This window comes from Rhinatrema bivittatum, chromosome 7 (genome assembly GCF_901001135.1).
Source record: "Rhinatrema bivittatum chromosome 7, aRhiBiv1.1, whole genome shotgun sequence".
Classification (NCBI taxonomy): Eukaryota; Metazoa; Chordata; class Amphibia; order Gymnophiona; family Rhinatrematidae; genus Rhinatrema; species Rhinatrema bivittatum.
The window spans coordinates 275981911-276006379 of NC_042621.1; the positions used below are offsets into that span (position 1 = coordinate 275981911).

Below are 24469 nucleotides of genomic sequence, written 5' to 3' on the forward strand. Positions count from 1 at the left end.
ACTTGTCGATTGGACGCAGCAGAGCAGTGCATTTCCTTTCAAGAAGTCACGACACTGCAAGCACAAAATGCAAAACTAGTTGAAAGAGCTGAGGATCAAGAGAACCATCAGCGAAGAAATGGCTTACGGGTAATTGGTGTACCAGAATCGGAACAAGATGCTGACTTGCTCATCTTGATAGAGAAATGGCTCCCGGAGCAGCTGGGCCTGGTGGAGATGCTGAGTAGCATGCAATGTGAACACATACACAGAGTAGGCCAGCGGGGAGAAAAAGATAATAGACCGTGGCCTGTTATGGCGAGAATTCTAAACTGGAATCATGAAACAGCATTGTTTCGGGCATTCCATAACAAGAGGTCTCTTATTTATGAGGGACAAAGAGTCCTGCTATTTAATGATTACTCAGCCCAGGTGGTGATGATGCAATGAGAAATTATGCCATTTTGTACATAGTTACATAAAAAGGGAATTCCTTGTGTGCTGCTGTTTCCTGCCAAGATTTGTATCCAGAAACAGGGAAAAGCATATTTTCTACACGGTAAGAAGGAAGTGCAAGCATTAACAGATCCTATGGGCTGGGGCAAATTACAAACGTCTCACGAGCTGCGGGGATCTTCTTACTGCTGGGATGTTTTATTGTCACCGATATTTAAGTTCTGCCTGCTTTGTGGCCTGACAGTTTGTTTTTACCTGGAGGAGATCCCATAAGATTTGTATCTGTTTTCTGAAGTTCTACAATTTTAGGGCAGCCTTCCCTATTTGTTCTGGAGGAGTTGTGGATTTTATCTTTTACTTATTATACAACACCCATCAACTCTGATTTACCAGTAAGCAATAGTGGGGAAGGCCTAGTGTTGTCTTCTAAGTATTATGGTTGTTTTTTGGTTTTGTTTTTTTTTACAGGAGGGGGATACTGGTTATTTCTTTTTTTTTTTTTTGGTTGGTTTTTGCTATATATATATAGTCACAATGTATGATTACGGGGGGGGGGGGTAGGGGTAAATCAGTTACTTTTTCTTATGTCAGGGAGACTCTACTAGGGCACACCCTGGTGTCTGACATGCTGGGGAGATGGTCCCTTGGAGTACGCTATATGGGTATAAGGGGGTGGGGATGGGGTAATGGGAGGCTTGAGAGTCTGTGTGTATGTTTGTGGAAGCTATTGGACAGTTTCTCCAGTTTGCCACGGTGGGTGGTTTAATAGTGATACCGAAAGAAGGCATCTAGAGAAAGTAGGAAGGTTCATATTGGGTGCCCAGACTGGGAGGGGGGGGGGGGTCCCCAGGGTTTGCTGATTGAGGTATTTGAGATCACTGCCCTGTGGGTGGAATGTGTAGGTCCTTATGGATAAACAACATGGCACAAGTGAATATAGTGACTTTAAATATAGATGGCATACATTCACCAATAAAATGGAAAAACCTGCTATGTGCCTTAAAGAGAATGAAAACTGATATTGCTGTTATTCAGGAAGCTCATCTTTCAGAAAGCAAACATAAAAAAAATTAAAGCAGGATTGGGTGGGTCAAGGTTTTTCATCCTCCTACTCTTGTGGGCATAGGGGTGTGGAGATTCACTTACAGAAACACCTTCCTTTTTCAGTGGACAAATATGTTCCCTGTACAGTCAGAAGGTGGCTCTGTGTAATGTTTATGCTCCCAATGAGTATATGCACTCCTTTTTCCAATGCTTGATGGCTCACTTGCTCTGTTTGCTTATCATTTTTCAGTATGTTTTATTATAGCCTTTTTTGCGTCACGTGGGATAATTCCTTCAGCAGGGAGACATTTACCAAATGTGCAAGATAAGGGAAGATTTAATTTTTTATTGGTTTCAACAAGCCTGTAGAAATAGGATTTGATTTGCAGTAGGCTGGATTTATCTTAGAGGTAGCTTGTTGTACTTCAGCAATGGAGATGTTAGATAAAGTATCCCAATAGGCTTCACAGTTATTCACTTTAAAGAGGGAGTCCAGGATTGGAGGAAACTGACTGGTTAATATTTTTACTTTGTCATTGAAAAAATTAGCAAACTCCTCACAAGTAAATGGAGGTAGGCAGTATCCAACTCTATTGGATTTGGAATTTGTTAAATTTGTATTGTGGAAAATAATAGCTTGTCATTAAAGCCAGTGGCATTGATATATTTTTGAGTAATATTGACAGTTGGCATCGTTAATCAGTCTCCTATATTTGGTTAGAAGAATTCTATATCCCTTTAACTTAGCTTGTGATTTAGTTTTCCTCCAGGCTCTTTTCTTCCTTCTTAGCTAATGTTTACATTTTTTTAGATCTTTATTATACTGGGGGAATCTTCTCACTTTTCCTCTGATTCAGATCTCTCTCTTACTCATGGTGCTTAGGCCCCCTATCAGAATAAGAATTCTACATTTCAGAGCATATGAAGCATTCTTCATATCTAGGAATTTTGACCCAATATGGTCATGCATTCTTTATACTTTAAAAATATATATTCCAGAATGAGTTTTCTATATTTAAAAAAACCCCACTTATGTACATAAGACAATTACACCCACTATAATGTGCATGGAAATGTTACACACAGGGTAGATAACTTTCAGACAACTCTGCATGGCCTCATATATGTGCATATCTGGCCACACAAAGATATACTACATCATTTTATAACCTGCGTGTATCAGGTACGCACAGATTTTAAAACAATTATGTCGGCAGTGGGAAAATGGGAATTGGATTCAGAGAGCAACCGACCAGGGCCCCGACTTTTACGGTTTGGGGAACAAATAAATATGGGGCTTTTACTACCCTTAATCACTAAGCTTGATACTTTTGATGCAGCTCCAACATTGCTCTCTGGGCCGGATTTTAAAAGCCCTGCGCGCGTAAATCCGGCCGCAGGGCACTTGCGCGCCAGCACACCTATTTTGCATAGGCCGCCGGCGCATGCAAGTCCCGGGGCTTCATACAAGGGGTGGGAGGGGGCGTGTCCGGGGGCCAGGGGGTGGTTCGGGGCGGGTCTGGGGGCGTGGTGCCGGCCCGGGGCGTGGCCGAGGCCTCCGGACCAGCCCCTGGGTTGGGTGATGGCGCGCCAGCAGGCTGCTGGCGCGCGCAGATTTACACCTGCCTCGGGTAGGCGTAAATCTGCCGACAAAGGTAGGGGGGGGGGGTTTAGATAGGGCCGGGGGAGTGGGTTAGGGAGGGGAAGGTGAGGGGAGGTGGAGGGAACAGGCAGTGCGCGCCGGGCTTGGCGCGCGCAGATTGCACAAATGTGCACCCCCTTGCGCGCACTGACCCCGGATTTTATAAGATACACGTGGCTATGTGCGTATCTTATAAAATCCAGTGTACTTTTGTTCGCGTGTGCGCTGTTTTTGAAAATGTACCCCTCTGCTTCCACGGCAAGGGTTAAGGGAAATTGGATTCAAACAGCATCCAAGGGCCCTGACTCTTACTGTCTGGGAAACTGAGAAGCTTGAGGGTAACTTGCACAGTACAGCAGATACTGGCATAAACATAAGCTTGCTGGACAGACTGAGTGGATCATTTGGTCCTTTTCTGCTATCATTTCTATGTTTCTATGTCTACCACCCACCACAGTATACTCGCTTATGTTTGCTCATGCGTGAATACTTGCAATGCACTGAATGTGTGTACTTTCTTAACTTATTTTATAAACAAACATGCGTATATTTTTCATGCAAAAATATATAACTTACGTAAAACTCTGATTTACAAGTGAAAGTAACTATATTTTAAAACATGCAAGCTTAATTGAAATCACCAGTTTGCCGATACCTCCACCTTTTCTCCCAGTCCTTCTCCAGATCATTGAGACCTTCTTAGTTCTTCACCCTGAACTCCCCCCATTCACCCGGTCCTCCCGCCCAACCAATAGCAGACAACAGGCGACTCTGATATCAATTGCATGAGATAATTAGCAGGTGTAAAATTGTGCAAATAAGTTGCCAAATGTATTCGCAATTGTTTCTTATAAAATAGCAACCTACACGTGAAACTCTTAGCCCTGCCTTGAATGATCCTAGACTGTCCCTTTTGTGCGCAGGTAAATGCGCATGCAAAAGCGAAAATATGCATGTATTTTTGATGTTTATAAAATAACAGGTACGTGACTGCGAGCTACTTTTATCTGCTGAAAATTCACCCCCAGAGATTTGGGAATGCAAAAGTATACGTGTGACTGCAAACCGCTTCCCCGCCCCAGCTCCTGGAAAAACCTCTTCTCGGTCCAGAAACCGTTCTGAACATACAGGCTATACCTGCATTAATTTACTAGGGGTGTGCATTCATTTTTGCCGTATTGGCGATCCGCAACTTATATTGCACTATTCATAGTATTCGTGGGGAAGCGAAACGTATTGCGATTGCCCACGAATACACGAATCTTCGCCGAATTATACGGCCACCTAAAATCAGACGGCTGGAGTGCAGGAGGTCGCTCCGGGACCCCCGTTGGACCCCCAGGGACTTTTGGCCAGCTTGGGGGGGCCTTCTGACTCCCCCACAAGACTTGCCAAAAGTCCAGCGGTGGTCCGGGAGCGACCTCCTTCACGCCGATGCCAGTATTCAAAATGGCGCCGATCACCTTTGCCCTCACTATGTCACAGGTACCGAAGGTTGGCCCCTGTGACATAGTGAGGGCAAAGGCGATCGGCGCCATTTTGAATACTGGCATCGGTGTGCAGGAGGTCGCTCCCGGACCACCGCTGGACTTTTGGCAAGTCTTGTGGGGGTCAGGAGGCCCCCCCAAGCTGGCCAGAAGTCCCTGGGGGTCCAACGGGGGTCCCGGAGTGACCTCCTGCACTCCGGCCGTCCGATGCCAGTACTCAAAATGGCGCCGATAGCCTTTGCCCATACTATGTCACAGGGGCTACCGGTGCCATTGGTCAGCCCCTGTCACATGGTAGGAGCACAAGATGGCGCTGATGACCATGTGACAGGGGCTGACCAATGGCACCGGTAGCCCCTGTGACAAAGGCTATCGGCGCCATGATGAAACCGGCACTAAGGGTGTGAGAGTGCAGGGGATGGCTCCCGGACTCCCCTCTGGACCACCAGGGAGTTTTGGTAAGTCTTGGGGGGGTCAGGAAGGTGAGGGTTGTAGTTAATTTTAATTTTAGCTGGGACACGAATAGAAATCGCCGTATTAATGCATCGGGGTGCCATACGGCCGAATGCAACGTATCTGCTCCCCGACGAATCCGAATCACGAATGCAACGTATGGCATCCCTCTACACATCCCTATAATTTACCCGTATGTTGGGCGGGCGGTTTTATAACAGGCCATTTCCCTGGGCAAAGCACTGTTTTACCCTGGAAATGCCTTGGGAAAATAATCTCCCTCTGTTGTAGATATCCCCTACCGCTGGAACTCGTTTGATGGTGGGCTTTCATTAAACTTTTCTACTGAGAACAAAGTCACCATTCTCATATAGATAAGTTTTGATATCATTTTTTAGAAAAACAGTCAGTAAGGAAGTAAAAATATTTCTGCTCCACAGTAGAACACTTTTTTTTTTTTTCATTGACGCCAAATTGGGATACATTAAATTTATCTATATATATCCACATACTATTTTGCTTAGGAAAATATGGAACATCTAAAAGACATTTGTCTGCTTTCCTGGTATATTTTAATGTGGGAACATGTGATTGGAAAATATGAATTTCGTTCTCGTGGAACAGTAAGGTAGAACAGCCTCATTTTTAATACAGAGGGGATTTTTTTTTTATATTGTAACTACAGAAATAGCTAAGTGATGGCCCCCGATGTGGTCTTAAAATACATTTTTTCTTGCCATGATGAGCTGGACATCTTGCCTACTCCTTTTACAGTCAGCTGCACATGGACGCCTGCGCGTACCTTTTAAAATTTACCCCTTATTGTGGATATCCCAAAAAACCAAATCTGTTGGTGGCTCCAGAGGATCGGAGTTGGCCACCCCTGTTCTAGTTCCATCTCTATCACTTGCTTTATGAACGACACTAAAAAAGTGCTTTATCATCGTGTACCTCTGTTTCAGATCCACAATAGAAACCCCTCGGTTATTATCTATGTGGTGCTAGTAACTAGCTGTCACATGATATTCACTGAAGAGCTCCCCTAGAATAAAGACATGCCATTCCTGAACATTCCTGAGCTCGCTCATTCAGGTTCAGTCCATGCCATGCCATCCAGCAAGTCATCAGCCCTATCCATCCTCTTTTGTAAATCACCATTTCTCACTCACTAATGTTTAAAACTTGAGTACATTTGAGTTTTACCATTTCACTCATATTTTTTTTATATCAGTATCATTCAGTATACATTAATGATACTCACCCTTCCTATATCTGTGTTTTTTTAAATGTGTGCGCACTGGGTAGATTTCGGAGCGGCCTGGGAGAGAACTTCCCAACTCCCTAATGTAACCTTCCTACCCCTTCCCCTAACTTATCCCCCTCCCAAACACTATTCTAACCCCTCCCCCGGCCTTTGTTTTATCTTCTGAGCATGCCTCTGGGCAGACGCAGGTTGTGCGCGACGGCAGCCTGCCGGCACGTGATCCCCTGGCACAGTGGCAAATGGCCGCTGTGCTCGGAGCCTCTGACCCCGCCCCGCCCTCGCCCTGGGACATACAAGCATCCTGGGGCTTTACGCGCGTGGCCGGGCCTTTTTAAAATAGGCCAGGCACATGTAGGCCTTTTAAAATCTGGGTCTAAATATACATGAGAAATGTGTACATGCACTGCCTCTATTGTATGCAGATATATCTCATGCATATTCATTGTAGATGTCCTGAAAACCAGGCCTGTTTGTAGCTCTTGAGATCTGGAGTTGGCCATCCCTTAACTAGAGCATGGTGGGATCAATAATTCCCTAGAATCATGCTTTAATTGATAGACCATGACTTCACCTGCTGAACTGCACTATGTGCCATCTTGGGCAGAGGAATGGGCCCACAATGCAACACAGTCTTTCAAAAATGGTCAAAAGGACCTGTTAATGATCATCCAGTGATAACTGGCGACTCTCAGAAGCTTAATGAATGCAAGATCCCTGTCCAGATGTAGTATGAGAATTTGCATAAAAAGGAAAGATAAGACAAGAACTCTTTATTCCAAGCAGGACATCTGATCAAGAAGCATGTTGCTGGTGAAAATGGAAAAAACACAACCTGAAGCTATTTCAGGGGAGTTTTCTGACTGGAAATTCACAAGAGAGCAAATTTAGAATGACCAAGTCACTACAGCATGTCATCCAGTAACAGCAGTGGGAGGTTTATAAGGAACTGGCTTCTTTCAGCAATGCAAATACCCATCTTACTTCATGTGAAGTACTCCCCATACTTTACTTATCAAGGTTATTTCCCTTTTTGGACTGGAATTATAGATTTCAGACAGACAGACAGACAGACAGACATGTTTCCTTGCGTAGCTGGAGCCTGGAGCAAAAACAGTATAATCCCAAAAATGTGTTTGGTAAACAGTGGCTGCAACTTGTAAAATAAGGGCAGAGGAGTTACCAGAATGAATTTCTCTCCATCATTCTTTGCTCTGTGACTCTCCTCCAACACAGGTCTCTGGTCTGTGGAAATGGATAAATGCCTGCTGATACTCATTCCTTGCCCTTATTTCTCATACTACAAAAACAATATTTGGTCAAATATTTTCTGTCTTATCGCAATTTATCTTGTTGCATAACTTTTTTTGTGGACATTTGCAACAACAACAAAAAAGAGATCCTATTTTTTAAAGTACTTTTCTTGTGGGGATTTATTTTATGCTTTCCAGCATATGGAATGTTGGAAAGAATTATATAAAACTGATAGATGTTCTCTCTGTCTTTCTGTCTGCCTGTCTGTAGGCACAATAACTCTTTAAAAAGAAAAAGACAGAAATTCACCAAATTTGGCATTTGGGAAGGAAATATGGTTATCTTGGACAAGTTTGAAAATCTGAAACATTCGATGAGTATTTTTGGAGAAACAAGCCACCCAAATAAATCACCATTCTATAAGAAACTGTTAGAGCTATCCGAATGCTGACCAGCGCTCCATTCCAAAAGCCTCCCCTCACCCTTCTAACACTTTGGCACAGAGCAACAGGCAGATATAGAAAGTGAAAACCAACCAAAGCATCTGACGAAGGATAGCACCAAAAGATGTTTTCAAGGCCACTTCTCTACATTTCAAAAGTTCCATACACAGTCACACACACCAGTCCACACACCCCTACAGACATTCAGCCATACTCTATGTATACATTCTTATACCCATCCCAACTCCTGTACACCCCCACACACCTCATACACACTATACAAACACACATCTTACCGCCACATACCCCCCACCCAAACCCACAACCATACACTCCTACTTTCACACACACGCACATACACACATCTTACACAAATCCCACTCCAACTTCCCATACACCGCCATTCATCTACCACCCACATACACATCCATATCTCCATATACCCCCCTTGCCCACATACATTACCACCTATTCCTATGCCCCACACACATAGACATACATACCTATTTTGCATAGGCCGCTGGTGCATGCAGAGCACCGGGACGCGCATAAGTCCCGGGGCTTTGTAAAAGGGGGCATGTCGGGGCATGCCCGGAGCGACGCGGGCGTGGTTTCGGCCCAGGGGTGTTCCGGGGGCATGGCCGCGGCCTCCGGACCAGCCCCCAGGACCGGAACACAGAGCGGGGCTGCCGGCCTGCGCGCGCAAAGTTACGCCTGCTGAAAGCAGGCGTAACTTTGCTGACAAAGGTAGGGGGGGGGTTAGGTAGGGGAAGGGAAGGTGCGGGGGAGGGCGAAGGAAAGTTCCCTCCGAGGCCACTCCGATTTCGGAGTGGCCTCGGAGGGAATAGGCAGCGCGCGCTGGGCTTGGCATGCGCAGGTTGCACAAATGTGCACCCCCTTGCGCGCGCAGACCCCGGATTTTATAAGATACGCGCGGCTACATGCGTATCTTATAAAATCCAGCGTACTTTTGTTCGCGCCTGGTGCGCGAACAAAAGTACGCGATCGCGCAAATTTTTAAAATCTACCCCATAATACACTCCACCACACACCATACCTACAGCCTCCAAACACATCTCTGTGACAAACCCTTGCATGAGTACATCCCACAGCTTCGCACATCCCTTCATTCCCAAAGCCACACTTCTGCATTCTTTCTCTACTCGTTTTCTTTCCAAATTATTTTAGAGATATCTCTAAGTCAGAGCCAGTGTTTCCATTAGGCAAATTAGGCAGACACCTACAGCGCCAAGATTTTGGGGGCAGCAAAATCCTGCCAGGGTGATGTCTAGGGTGGCGGTTCCCAAACCTGTCCTGGAGGTCCCCCAGCCAGTCAGGTTTTCAGGATAGCCACAATGAATATGCATGAGATACATTTGCATGCCCTGTCTCCATAGCATGCATATTCACTGTGGATAATTGAAAATCTGACTGGCTGGGAGTCCCCAGGACAGGTTTGGGAACTTCTGGTCTAGAGGGATGCCGTACCACATCCAATCCCATGAAAGAAGGGAGTGCTGTGCTGGAGCCACTGCTGCCAGTGGTTAAATTGGGGAAGGAGGAGTGAAAGACCAAAGGTTTGCACCAGCCCTGCTTTTTTAAGTAAGATATTAGAAATGTAAAAAGTTGATTACAAAAAATACATCTGATTTTACCATGTGCTACATTTCCTTGTCATAATGTGCCTTAGAATTGACATAGACAGGCATTCTCCTCTTTCTACGGCATGGATATTTATAGTTACTGCAATGCTAGCATTATTTTTGATGAACTACCCAGAAGTTGTTGCAGGCTTAGAGAGCACAAACACAGAACTGGAATATACAGGATTAAAATCATTTTCATTTGTTCATACCCACTGTTATGGCATAGCTCGGATTCATCCCTCTTAAAATGGTTTGATTTTAATATTTTTTTAAGTAAGCTTCAACTGAAGGCAGGTATAAGAAGCGTTCTAAAGCAGAATAGAACGGTTCGGTGATATTCATGGAGCTCTTCTGGCTGGGTTTGGTCTGGATATTTGTGTGCTTGTTTGATAAGACATGATTTCAGTTGGTACTCCTGGGGGAATTCTGCACAAAAAAATGTAAAGATTCTGCAGACATTTGTCAAAATAAAACAATATAACCAGTGACTGGGTAATTAATTAAAATCTAATACAGAAAAAGGTTATTACTCAGAAACAGAATTTTAAACAGAATTCTCCAGGCGTAAAAGTACCTCATAAGGCCCAGTCCTTCACCCTTTCCCCAGCTGTATCCTCTGGTTTAACCCCCTAGGTTCTCTTTTTACTTCCCAGCTTCACCTTCCTCCAGCTCTCTTTCCTCCTTCCAAGTTCAAATCCACACCCCTCCAGCTGTTTACCCCCCTCCCAGGTTCAACTCTCTTCCTCCCCCGACTCCAGGACAGTTAAAAAAAAAAAAAAAAAAACCCAAGAAACCCCCACTCCCCCCCCACAAACCTCCAAGCATGCCAGCCCCATGGGAGCAGCCAGCAACTTTAGAGCCCCCCAGTTGTAAAGTGGGTCAGGCAGTGGGGTGATGGAGTGGGGGGGAAGAGGTGGCGGAAGGTCAGACAAACACTGGAAGGCTTCTACAAGTCTGGTGAACTGTTTGTCACTGGAGAGTGGGGGAGGAGGGACCTGCACCTGCCCCATCAAGAAGCAGTGGCAGCCGGCAGAGTTAAAAAAAAAAAAAAAAAAAAAAGCCACCATAGCCTCACACTGAAGAAGAGACCAGCTTTCTCTTCTGCCTCCATGGGCAGATGCGGACACCTCCCTCTGCTTCCGACTGCCAGGGCAGAGGGTTCAACCACTGCTGCCTCTTTCCAGCATATTTTTGTTGGTGGGGAATTCTATGCAAATTCTGTTTTGCGCAGAATTAATGTGCTGCCAAATTTGTTAACTGCCCTAATTTCTGTTAGCATTTCCTCATTCGTGTGTTCATTTTGGCCGGGTGAACATTAGTATACTCCCACTGCTGTACTCTTTCCACCCATATTCTACTTTTCATTTAATCTCATGCAGGATCTTTGTCCTGTTGAACTTTATGCCACCCCTAACATAAAGCACCATCCCCACAAAGTTGATCCACCCTGTCATTGTGATATAATTTATACTGTGGTATAACACTGACCCATTGGTTATCCTTCTTCCACCAGGTCTCTGAGATGCCAATTATGTCTACCTCTTCATTCACTGCTATACATTCTAACTCTCCAATCTTACTTTTCAGACTTCTGGCATTAGCATACAGACATTTCAAAGTACTGTATGTTTTTTGTTTGTATTAATAATCTGCTTATCAGTTGACAAGGGTAGTTTGGAATTTTTTAACTCAAGTGGTTCTTTATTTATAGGCATATAGGCTACTTTTGCTTTTATTGGAACTTCTCTATTGGGATGCCCTAACTCCTCTGTTATTTTAGCATCCTTTGAAGATACCTCCCTCCGAACCATGCGCTACTGAGCGACTGTCAGCTTTCCCCCATGTTTTAGTTTAAAAGGTATGCTATTTCCTTTTTGAAGTTAGTACCAGCAGCCTGGTTCCATCCTAGTTAAGGTGGAGCCTATCTTTTCGAAATAGGCTCCCCCTTCCCCAAAATATTGCCTAGTTCCTAATAAAACTGAAGCCCTCTTTCTTCTACCATTGTCTCATCCACGCATTGAGGCTCTAGAGCTTCACCTGCCTCTGGGGCCTTACACATGGAATAGGGAACATTTTAGAGAATGCTATCCTGGAGATTCTGGATTTCAAATTTCTACCTAAGAGCCTAAATTTTTCTTCCAGAACCTTCCTTACACATGCTCCTATGTCATTAGTGCCCACAAGTACCATGGCAGCCAACTCCTCCCCAGCACTGTCTAAAACTCTAGGTGATACTTGAGGTCCACCCCTTCACACCAGGTAGGCAAGTTACCAAGCTATCCTCATATCCACTAGCCATCCAGCTATCTACATTCCTTATAATCATTATCTCCAACTATGCTAGCCAACCTAACCCTATACTCTTGGGTAGTAGGCCTTGGAGACTCATCCATAGGAGGCTTGTGAATGCAATGAGAAGCTTGGGAATGAGCACCAAGGTGGTGACATTAATTATAAACTGGTTGACGGATAGAAGACGGCGTGTGATGGTAAATGGAACCTGCTCTGAAGAGAGAACGGTGTTAAGCGGAGTGCCACAAGGATCGGTGTTGGGACTAGTCCTGTTCAATATCTTTGTGAGAGACATTGTGGAAGGGATAGAAGGTAAAATTTGTTTCTTTGCAGATGATACTAAGATTTGCAACAGAGTGGACACGCCGGAAGGAGTAAAGAGAATGAGATGTGATTTAAGAAAGCTTGAACAGTGGTCGAAGATATGGCAGCTGGAATTCAATGCCAAGAAGTACAGAGTCATGCATCTGGGGTGTGGTAATCCAAAAGAGCTGTATGTGATGGGGGTGAAGGACTGTTGTGCACGGAGCAAGAGAGGGACCTTGGGGTGATAGTATCTAGCGAACTGAAGATGGGGAAGCAATATGACAAGGTAATAGCTAAAGCCAGAAGAATGCTGGGCTGCATAGAGAGGAATAACCAGTAAGAAAAAGGATGTGATAATCCCCATGTACAGGTCCTTGGTGAGGCCCCACCTGGAGTATTGTGTTCAGTTCTGGAGATCGTATCTCAAAAGGGACAGAGACAGGATGGACATGGTCCAGAGAAGGACCACAAAAATGGTGGGGCAGGGGTCCTCATCAAATGACTTTATGAGGAGAGGTTGAAGGACCTAAATATGTATACTTTGGATGAGAGGAGGTACAAGGGAGATATGATACAGACCTTCAGATACTTGAGAGGTTTTAATGATGCACAATCGACAAACCTTCTCTGTTGGAAAGAAATCTATAGAACTAGAGGTCATGAAATGAAACTCCAGGGATGACAACTCAGAACCAACATCAGGAAATATTTCTTCATGGAGAGGGTGGAGGATGCCTGGAATGCCCTTCTGGAGGAGGTGTTGCAGACAAAAACGGTGAAAGATTTCAAAGGGGCATGGGATAAGCATTGTGGATCCCTAAAGGTTAGAGGATGGAAATGAGGAAAAGAGTGCATGGGGTAACTTGCTGGTGTGGCAATTACTACCTTAACCAATAAGCCTTCATACTGTTGATGCAACTCCATTATTGCTCTCTTCTTTAATGGCAAGAGGAAAAGGGGAATTAGATTCAGACAGCAACCAACAAGGACATTGAATTTCATGGTCTGGGAAAACAAATAAGCATGAGGGTAACTTGCTGATGTGGCTGTTACTATCCTTAACCAATAAGCCTTATACTTGTGATGAAACTCCAACATTGCTCTTTGCTTCAACGGCAAGAGGTAATGGGGAATCGGACTCACACAGCAGCCAACAATGGCCCTGACTTTGACGGTTTGGGAAACTGAGTATGGGAGTGACTTGTATGGCACGGCAGAATGCTGCCATTATGGGGGAGACCTGTATGGCATGGCTGATGCTACCATAAGCTTGCTGTTCAGACTGGATGAACTGTTTGGTCCTTTTCTGCTGTCATTTCTATGTTTATATGTATGTTCCTATGTTTCTCAGTGCAAGAGGATAATGCATCCGCTGGAGAGCAAGTCCTTGCTACAGGATCACTTCCTGCTACAGTAGGGTGATTCTTTCCTACCAGGTGACCATGCTCCTCCAAAGCAGCACAAGGGCTGCTGGACTGGAGTTGGAACATAGCTACTATGTCTCTGAAGGGCTTCTGTATACATTTTCCATCTGCCTCAGCTACTTCTGGTCTGACTTGCTAACTTCCACAAAATGTAATCATTCTCTGAAAACCAGGAGCTCTTTGTACCAGGTGCACACATATAACCTCTCACCAACTGGTAGATAATCATACATGTGGCACTCAGTGCAAAAGACTGGAAAGCTCCCATCTCGCTGCTGGACAGATGTTTGCATCTTAATATGGTTACGTTTTTAGTTAATTTAGATTGATATGGGAGTAGGGACATGTATATCAGAGTCCTTTAAATTTATGTGCTGTATTTAATGTTAATTTGACAATGACTTTCAAGAAGGCAGTTAATCGAATTGATAAGTCCTTTGTTATATATAAATCCCTGATTGATTTTTGATGTGAAAATATGTCGTGTCCTCTTAGTTGGGATAAGAGTTTATAAATCAGAGAATGAGCTTAGGGGATGGGTGGGCGGGAAAGAAAGACACGAAAGGAAATGACCTGCCTTTCCTAATCTTTTGTTTTAAATCAAGACGCACACACACACAAACTAAAAGAAATTGCCCACCTTTCCTAGCTTTTAATCAAGGTTCACAAACTAAAAATGAATTTACACCTACAATTTCACCTCTCCCCAAACTTTAAGTCTCAATAGTACCCAGCAAGTAAGTAATACTTATCGATCCTCTTCTGCCACCAGAAAAATCTTCTCCTCTCAATACTTCCCCAGGAGTATTGATTGTGTACCATTTGGCAGACTGACAACAAATGGTATTCATCTGCCAAATTTCTGAAGAAACTCCTTCCCCCAGCTATTTTATGGCAAAACTCTGAATTCATAACCAGAATTTACTATAAGTTTGGTTTTAGCAGGCATTCTTTGAATCTAACACCATACTTCCTATTTTTTTTTGTGTAATTCCATCTTGGATTTAAATAATATATTTTCATGTACGGGGTTGTGCTTATGATAATTGTTGATGTGGTAGGTAACCAAGGCACTCAAGCTTTACCTCAACGGGAAGATTAAAGCAGGGTGCTTTAGAACAGGGGCAAATCCTGGCTCCTATTGCTAGGGACACGTGGTCTTAGTAGATTCACAAAGGTAAAGACATCATCTAGCTGAAAATCTCAAGAAGTCAGAATGCAGCCAGGGTACCTGCAGAAAAATGCACTTTAACAGGCACGTCCAGATTCTTTGCACTTGCAAAATTTGTAAGCACAATTTAGGCTAATAATTCAGTGTAAGTCCCTTCAAGACACGACTCATTGGTGTCGTGTAGCTGGTATTTGAAGTATGTCCATCTGCATTTAAATGAGTAGCTCCAAGACAATCAGATTGTGCACTAGTTACTTTGGTGAGAATATCGCCCAAGTGGAATGGAAACTTCATTTTGAGTCTAATATTAGACTTTGCTTTGGAAAATTCCTTTTAAATGATCACAAGCTGAGAATAGCAAAAGAATTTTAACTTTCAACAGACAGCATTGACAAAGAATTTTTTTTTTTAACTGCTTACGATTGTCCCTGGGAAAACAGATGGGAAAATTTACAAAATTGAATTTACTTGACCTGATCCACTGTTTATATCAGTTACTAATAAGTTTCCTGCATGACCTCATTTGCTTAAAATATTTGCTTTTTAATTCAACATTAGCATGCCTTTGCTGGAATTGTTTGAATGCTTGCTAGTTTTCTAGGCATAGTTTTCTGGTTTATGCATGTTAAAGGCTTATCAAGTGGTCTACCCCCAAAAAAAGCCACGTCGTCTTGGCAGCGTACACATGAACTGATGCAGCGGTGAAAGTATTGTGGGTGATTGCACCCTAGTCCCCTGAGGTTTTTAAGGGGGCTTGATTTCCATGGCTAAAAGATCCCTAAAATCTTTTTGCCATTTGGAGAACATGTGAGTCATAAAGCAGAAGCCTGGGCTTTGAATCCAGCCTCGATACAAATATGGGATTGTGTTTCACATACACATTTTGGCATTTGAGCTGAGATGAAAGAAGGCAATAGCTGGGAACACTGCAGCACTTTTGTCAAGGCACACTGTAGCAGAATGGAAAAAGTTAGCCATAAGACTAAAAGCTTAGCATTTTGACTACATCGCTAGCAGAGGGGAGAACCTAGCAATGTTCCACTGTTGAGATTGATCCTGTCTTATGTAATTTTGCTACCTCTACTCAGAAAAAATACCAACGTAATCAGATTATTGCCTTTGGTATACTAATTATGTGTAGTTGGCTAGATCCTTACCTCTGTATTTATATTTAGCTTAGCTGGTCTGTAACAAAAAAAGTTAGAAATTGTGATTAAGTGGATATTCAGGGCTCTGAGGCTGTGGAAACTGGCTATTAGCCTGGATCATTCTTGGAACAAGTTTGTGATGATTTAATAGGGCGATAAAAAAATAATTTATGCAAGAGCTGTTGAAGTTAGATGTGGCCATCCTGAACAGGCCACTTCTTGTCATCACATCAGGTAGAAGGGATAGATCTTCATGCCACAGTCATTTAAGTGGGTTGCATACTAATTACACTAACTTTCCCCATTGGTGCTTCACTACAGTATCTGTTACATCACTATCATTGCAGAATATGTAAAACAGAAGTGCATCCCAGGCATTTTGGTAAATTAATGCATATTTTTGCAGAACGTTCTACGTGTAGTGCGACTCAGCTTTGCGGGAAAAGCTTGCCTAGGTTGGGAGTCTCACTTGCTTTCTCTTTTCCTACAGGAAAATCCCACCTGGCTATAGTACAGAGGGTAAACAATGAGGGGGAAGGAGATCCCTTTTATGAAGTACTAGGAATTGTCACATTAGAAGATGTGATTGAAGAAATCATCAAATCTGAGATTCTGGATGAAACGGATTTGTACAGTGAGTAGAACTGTGTATTATGTATTTTGTTGTTAATTCTGAACAGTCATAGCACATCAAGTAATAGTTGTTCTCTGCATTAAATTGCATACTTTCAGGTGATCATGTCATCAGTTATTGGTGTCGTGTATTTTGATCCTAAATTAGTGTTTGTGTATATTAAACGTGATTTATGCACTGTATTTATTTATTTATTTATTTTATTTAAAAGAATTTATATACAGCAAATTAAACAGGATCTGTCTGGCTAAGCGGTTTACAAAAATAAACATACATAATAAAATAAGCAAAATTAAAACAAGCATAATATATCAAATAAAATAATACATCCAGAAAACATTAAAACTAAATAAAAAACTACTTCTTAACAAGATTAATAAAATCAAAAAACAAAAATTTGCTGTGTTGATGACAATATGTTCAATAAACTGAAAGAGTTGTTAGGTAATGTTGTATGCAGCGGCAAAGAGATATGATTCATTTGTTTCTGCATATTTTTAGGTTTATGTGCTTTTTATTTAACTTCTGATTCCTTTGCATACTTACTGCAATAGCAGTTAACTTTTCCTTTAGCACTGAAGTTCAGTGCACATTTTTAATTCACTTATTATTACATTGGGGCCTTAGATTGTAAGCCCTCTGGGGAAGGGGAAATTCCTATTGCACATGAATACAACACAACTTGAGCTTGGGTTTAGGAAGGCAAGTAATCAAATCTAAAATCCTAATCCAAAGGATAGTGGTTTTCACTTCTACTCCTGATACATGTATACAGATTGTATTATGCCTGCCAAACTGAATTAAGCACCATAGAAGGCATTGGACTTGAATTTGCGTAGAGCAGAATATTTATGGCAGCATCGGTTATGATCATAACAGGGGGTGAAAAAGAAATGCTTGGAGGTCACCTGCTTGCCACTGAGCCAGTGGTTCCTCACTGGTGGAGGACCTTATCAAGTGGATAAGAAACATCTCAGAGGTCCATATGCAAAAGATTTATGCGGTTAAAATAGACTTTTACTTGCAAAAATCTGGCCCTTTAAAAATATACCCTCTTTGGCCCGGTAATTTTGTCCACATGAAATTTTTCCGCAGAAGAAGTTACACAGACATTAAAGTGCGGGGGTGGGGGCATGGCAGGAGCAGGCTAACATTTCTCTGTATAGCACCATATTGAGCACTATCTAGCTAAATTTGTGCGGGCAAAGTTGCTTTGCACAAGTAGCAGGTCCTACAGTTATCCAGATAAGTTTTCCACTGATTATGTAGGCAAAGTTATCGGGCAAGTGCCGCTAAATATCAGGATAAAATTCTCCTGATAACTTATTCTGGATAATTTACCCGCTTGTAAACTGATTGAAAATGGACTCATAAGAACATAAGACATGCTATACTGGTTCAAACCAAAGGTCCATCAAGCCCAGTATCCTGTTTCCTACAGTGGTCAATCCAGGCTACAAGTACCCGGCAGGATCCCAAGGGGTAGATAGATTCCAAGCTGCTTATCCCAGTGAATAAGAAGCTTTGATACAGATCTTGTTGAAAATAGTTACGTTTTAGGGAGAGTAACCATGAAGATGGTAGTTCGTAATAAGAGCATCACCCCAAGAAGCCTAAATTTTTCTTTTTTTCATTTTAGCATGTATTTAGCTGCCTAAGCCAGAATATTTTACAACAAGTTAGACAGTGATACAGTGAGTCCTGCTGCAAAGAACTTATAATCTAAGTGGATCACCTAATACAAGGGTAGATAGGAGACTGCTAGATACAGTGCAAAATATCTAATCTTTTTGTTACTTCCATAATAGTAAATCTGTGTATGAAATTATATATATCTACTACACACATGCATAATTCAGGTTCTCTCTGACTTTGGGCAATTCCTCCTGTGACTGTACAGTGTGTTTGTGTATGAATAATATTGTCCCCTCTCCCCTTTATCGTCTGACGTGTTCTAGCATGGATTCCAGTTTCTAGTCAGATCGGCCACCCAAAGGTGACAGCATACGTATTTCTGGAGTGCTGTAATGGTAGAATGCACTGAGATCCATATTTAATGGCAGAGGCAACGTAAAAGCAGTTGTCATCCCATCCAGCGATGGAATTTCACATGTCTATCGCATTGCATTAGAGGTGCGCAGAGATGTCCTGCTTCAGTCCCCATTTGTGGATAAGCGGGAATATCGTTGGAACATTGAAGATGCACGCCTCATCATTGTTCTGAGCAGGACAGTGTCTCAGGCTGCCACCTGTTTTGCGTTTAATGAGCAGGGTTGCAAAACCTAGCATTGTTTTCCCAGGCTGGATTATTGCATGCATGTCCCCTTTTCAAAACGTAACGTCTTTTCTCGTAGCCGATAACAGAACGAAAAAGAAGGTGACGCACCGGGAGAGGAAGCAAGATTTCTCTGCCTTCAAACAGACAGACAGTGAAGCGAAGGTTAAAATATCACCACAACTCTTGCTGGCCATGCACCGTTTCCTAGCAACAGGCAAGTGGGGCTTATCACAGCATGAATTCTCCAAGGCTCCAAAAGCTGGTTTAGGGGGGAGGTGGGGATTTGGATATGATGGGGGTGGGGGGGGTTTGAAGAATAATGCAACTTTTGATCTTTCTGTGTTCCTCTGAGAAGTGAGAGCAGGGGTGAGGGTGAATGCCAGTGGCAACATGGGGCATGTTGGTAGGGTTCTTGTGAAAATAAGTGCATGAGGTGACATACCACTTGACGTCAGTAAAGGGTGGAATCCTATCCAAGACAAAGTAAGTTCCTTCCTCCTTGCCATTATGGGCTTTTCCTGGTCAGAGCGGCGGATCCCAGTTCCAGCTGTGCTGTATTAAAACATAGTTGACAGGAAGTTGATTATAGACATTTCTTGAATAGTGTGAGGAGCATGTCTTGGGAATGGTCACCCTGAGACTGCTTTTGATTAAAGAGAGAAAGAGAGAGAGACTGTGTGTGTGTATGCGTGTGTGTGTGTATGTATGTGTGGAGGTGCATGGAATGCATATCAGATTTCTCTTTCACACACACACACACACACACACACACACACACCACCACCACCTCCAACTGACTAATCCACAATCTCTTTCTGCCACCTTTTTCCTCCACCCTCTCCTTTCCTCCCCGTATCACCCCCTCTAAGTCACAGCAACTTGACCTGTACTCTGTCACTGTATTTTCAGCTGAATCCCAAGTCCTGGAAATCACATCAGTGTCTGTTCCAGGCTCACCCCTCTCCTTCTGGATGTTGGAGCGGACGCTGCAAAACAGAAAACAATTGCTCTGCTCCTTTTGTTCCTTACAGGCTTACTGAGGAAGAATTGGGGGGGGGGGGGGGGGTGAAGTTTGAGCAGAATTTTCAAAACAGAAAACAATGGCTCTGCTCCCTTTTCCAGTCCCACCCCTGTTGTTCTCTGCAGGCTTCCTTCCTGGGGGAGTGGCTGAAGCAGTAAACAGAGAGACCCTGAGTCTCTGGATGAAATCCTGAGAGTTTCCAGTTTTGGTAAAGAGGTGAAGATAAGCTGTCTTGGCTCCCAACTTGTGTTTTGCAAAGTATGACAGAAGCATGAGGAGATTAATTGACAATGCTGACCTGGTATTTCTTCATTGTCCATGCATTCCTTCCGTATACTTATGTAAATCCAAGTTCCTTTCCTTCCCCTGAACATCTCTCCCCTACAGACCTGGCAGGAACTAGTCAGGGGCCTGGGGAGTGGCTAAGAAGACTTCTGTAATGTTATGAAAGTTGTTGATAAGCTTTTGATGAACCTGCCCTCAAAGTCATAATTGGATATGTTGAGCTATATCAAATTGGACTACTATAAAGTATCACATCACAATTGTTAATCAGAAGCTTTATTTTAAAAAATGATGCATTTTCATCCATTCTAAATGTAATGCTACCTTATATTTGTTTCTTTAGAAGTAGAAGCATTTAGCCCATCCCAGATGTCAGAGAAGATCCTTCTAAGGCTTCTGAAGCATCCAAATGTTATCCAAGAACTAAAATATGATGACAAGAACAAGAAAGCCCCAGAATACTATCTCTACCAGCGAAATAAGCCAATCGACTACTTTGTTCTCGTTTTACAGGTCTGAATGCTTATTAACAAATTAATTGTTTTTTCTTGCGTGCTCTTTTTTTAAGTGACTGTGATGGCTAGAAGGGTTCAGATCTGCCTGACAGTACAAGAAAGGCTGGCTGAAGGTCAATGAAAATTACAGTAATTATGTTCTTACAGAGAGCTGCTATCTGAAGTGCTTTAAAAAGCCAGAGAGGTCCATATTCAGACGGTTTGTCCGGCTAAGGGGGTTATTTTCCAAGTCTCATTATGGCGTTTTCGCATGTGTTCAAGTGTTTTCGCAAGTGATAAGCACCATAATGATGCGATGCTAATTTCTAAAAGGGGAGGAGTTGGGATGAATTTTTGGGAAAGTGGTCTGGCTTTGCAGACTCTACATCAAGCTAGGTTGAGAGAACATTGTACAAATCTCATCTCTGTGTGAGTTTCCTCAGTCCGGACATCAAAACTTCACAAGAGTGTACTGTTCTGTTTGTACATCTCACTCTGCATGACAAAGTGGCCCCTAACCCCTACACTACTACCTAAACCTCACCTCAAGTTACTAGGTGGGCCTCCTAAAGTAGCATAAATAGCTGCTTACTATGGTGCCAGCCCCAGAGGCTCTCTCTCTCTCTCTCTCCCGCACTTTGTGGTAATACTTATGTGAAACGCTAAGCGCACATTGTGATAAATAGGCTATTATCATAAAACACGCCTCTCTTCCTATTGCCTGTTTTTTAAATTTCCCGTCATGTTCACCAGCACTGACTTATCTGGCTAAGTCTTTACCTAGAAAGTTGGGGGCGGTCCAGGGAGGGCTAACTTAGCTGAATAAAGCCAATATTCAGCATTCTTCAGGTATGTCTGGTCATTTTGTGGAGCAGTCCTAAAGTCATCCAGATAGACTTATCTGGATAACTTTGATTTATCTGGGTATATTTAATAGTACTGCTGCGTCATGTCATATCCACTTCAAATTAGGTGGATAAATTTATCTAGATAACTTCCCCTGGTGCCCGCAGTTGAATAATCTGAGAATGAATAGTTATTATATTTACTCAAGTACTCCTTTTGTTTACCTCAGCTGAATTAGAGTGAGTTGGTGTGACTGTTGGAGGCAATTAAATGGTGGAACTGTTTTGGAGGCATCTAAGAGAATCAGATTGGAGTCTTTTTCACACTGGCTGAGCAGATGTTTCAGAGTCAAGTGAAGCAAAATGGGGGAATGTCACTTAAGCTTACTTAATTAAAAATATATATACCATTTCTGATAATCTATCCATCTGGGCAGAGTACAGTCATCAGTAAAGCAACAAAACAATCATATGTACAAGGATAGAATGAATAAAGTTAAATTAAGCGTAATACTGGCCACTCTGACTTAATTATATAGAAACATAGAAATGACGGCAGAAAAAGACCAATCAGCCCATCCAGTCTGCCCAGCAAGCTTCCACACTTATTTTCCCATACTTATCTGTTTCATCAACCACCAAGTTCAGGGACAATAGATCTATTATGTTTTCTAAAATGGAAAAATAGATACATCAGATCTATAGATCTATAGTCCATAGATCTATGGTCCTACTGTCAAATTTCTCTTAACTAAAATAAAATGGTTCAAAGAAACTACTTTTTAAAATATCTAATTAAAAAATAAATTTTCTCAGTTCATTATATACTGGTGAAAGGATTTAATTGACCTCATTAGAAATTGAAATCCTGAATTACTAGAGTTGTTCCTACATTGTCCTACCACTGAACTTCAATCCTATTTTGGAAGAATGACCTCTACAGGCAATTCAGTCCTTTTCCTTTTTCCCCCAGAATATAATCTCGGGTGGCCCCTATTTGTAAAATTCTTGCGAATCTATGTGATGGCTATAGAATTTATGCAGATGATATACAATTTTTTCTAAAATTAAGCTGTTCTTGGTCCAAGACTTTGAGTAACATTGGAATTTGTTTGTCAGCAATTAAACAATGGCTGCAACATAATAGACTCTCCATGAATCTTGCTAAGACTGAATTCTTGGTTATCAAACATTCTAACAGCATTTTGATTCTTGCAAGTTTAGTTCTGAATAATACTCAGTTTGCCATTTCATCTCATGTTAAAAGCCTGGGGGTATGGCTTGATTCAAATCTATCATACCATGAACATGTTAAATATGTAATTAATCTGTGTGTTTTTCAAATTAAGGTTCTTCGTGGTTTGAAAACTTTGCTCAAACCAAGTGATTTCAAGTTGGTGGTTCAGGCATCAGTACTTTCCACCATTGATTACTGTAATGCCATTTACCTTGGACTTCCAGAATCAACTCTGAAACCACTTCAGTTGCTTCTTAATTCAGCCGCACATCTAATTAGTGGAATTAAACGTCATGAGCACATTACTCCTACTTTAATACATTTCCAATGGCTCCCGATACGTTTCTGAGTTCATGCAAAAATAATATCGATGACTCACAAACTATTAAGTAGTTGTTCCCTTCCTTGGGATAATTCCTTACTACGCATCTATCAACCAACGAGGAGTCTCAGATCTCAGGAAAGAGACCTTCTTGAGGTTCCCTCGATAAAGATAACTAGATTAACATCTATGAGAGACTGTGCCTTTTCTGTGGCTACTCCTAATTTATGGAACTGTTTACTTGCATTTTTAAGACTTGAATAATGTCCTAAGAAATTTAAAACAGCCGTAAAAGCATTCCTGCTGAAGTAAGCATTTAATTAAAAGGTGCCCATTGGTATTTATTAGCAAGTCTGGCACAATTAGGTTCTGGTTATGTATTGTAGTGGCAGAGACTAAGTTAACAGTTTTCACAGGCCTTCTTGATTTGGCAAGCCAAATGTCTTATTTTAAATTATTTAGAATGTTTATTTTTGACATTTTTGTTTTATGTTCTTTGTTTTATCTGTTATTTGTAATTATTATGTATGATATGTAAATCGCTTAGAGCTCTTGCACAAACCGATTAAACATTTTTAATAAACAAACAACTGTAATGGTTGTTTTTTGTGATGTGTACCTCTGTCCACTGGAAAACAGACTGAAGCCATCATCTCATTTCTTGTCTGTCACAAAATAGCTATTAGATAACAACTTTTACTTTAAGGAAACCAATCTAGGTCTGGCTTGGTGACAATACTGTGCCCTTACATGTGGGAAATCTAGATTTGATTCCCAAAGCCAGTTTCTGCTGCTTGGGTTGGCCATGGCTGGGGGTAGGGAACCATGGTCCCTGGAAGTGGGGAAGAGTAGGGAGTCCCAGCCATTATGCAACTAGGAAACTTAATGTTCAGGAGAGAAGCCAAGATGGCAACTTAGCACTGCTAACTTTTTTCCTGTGCTCTTACCTGTCATTATTATACTACATTGTGGTCACAAACAGAGCCAAGGAGAGGGATGTCTCAGCTCCCCTCTGGAGAGTCCCATTATTGGCCTGATGGACACATAAATGCAGAGAGGGACTATAGAACCGGAAAGAGAATCATTGGAAGTCATCAGAGAAGAAGAGGTACTCGACTACTTCCAGATTCTTCAATATCTCTGTCTCCATTGGAAAGGACAGCCCCTGTCAATCCTGCTGTTGTGAGGACCTTAACTCCGCGACGGGACCCAGCGCACGGCAGACACCGAATTTGCCGAGATTTGTTCTGAGACTGCGGAGTTTGTGGGAATTGCTTTAGAGCCTGAAAATAGAACCGCTGGCATTTCAGGGGAAATTCCTGCTAGAGGATCTCAATGGTACTACGA

General features: G+C 42.4%; 1 protein-coding gene across 1 annotated transcript in view; it reads left to right on the forward strand.

Annotated features, from left to right (window-relative positions):
• Positions 1-24469, forward strand: part of CNNM2 (cyclin and CBS domain divalent metal cation transport mediator 2) — a 345438-nt gene that overhangs the window by 219087 nt on the left and 101882 nt on the right. Inside the window, exons 2-4 of the mRNA XM_029610285.1 lie at positions 16497-16640; positions 18995-19132; positions 20568-20737. Coding sequence (XP_029466145.1) covers positions 16497-16640; positions 18995-19132; positions 20568-20737 — 452 coding nt within the window. The remainder of the gene's footprint in view (positions 1-16496; positions 16641-18994; positions 19133-20567; positions 20738-24469) is intronic.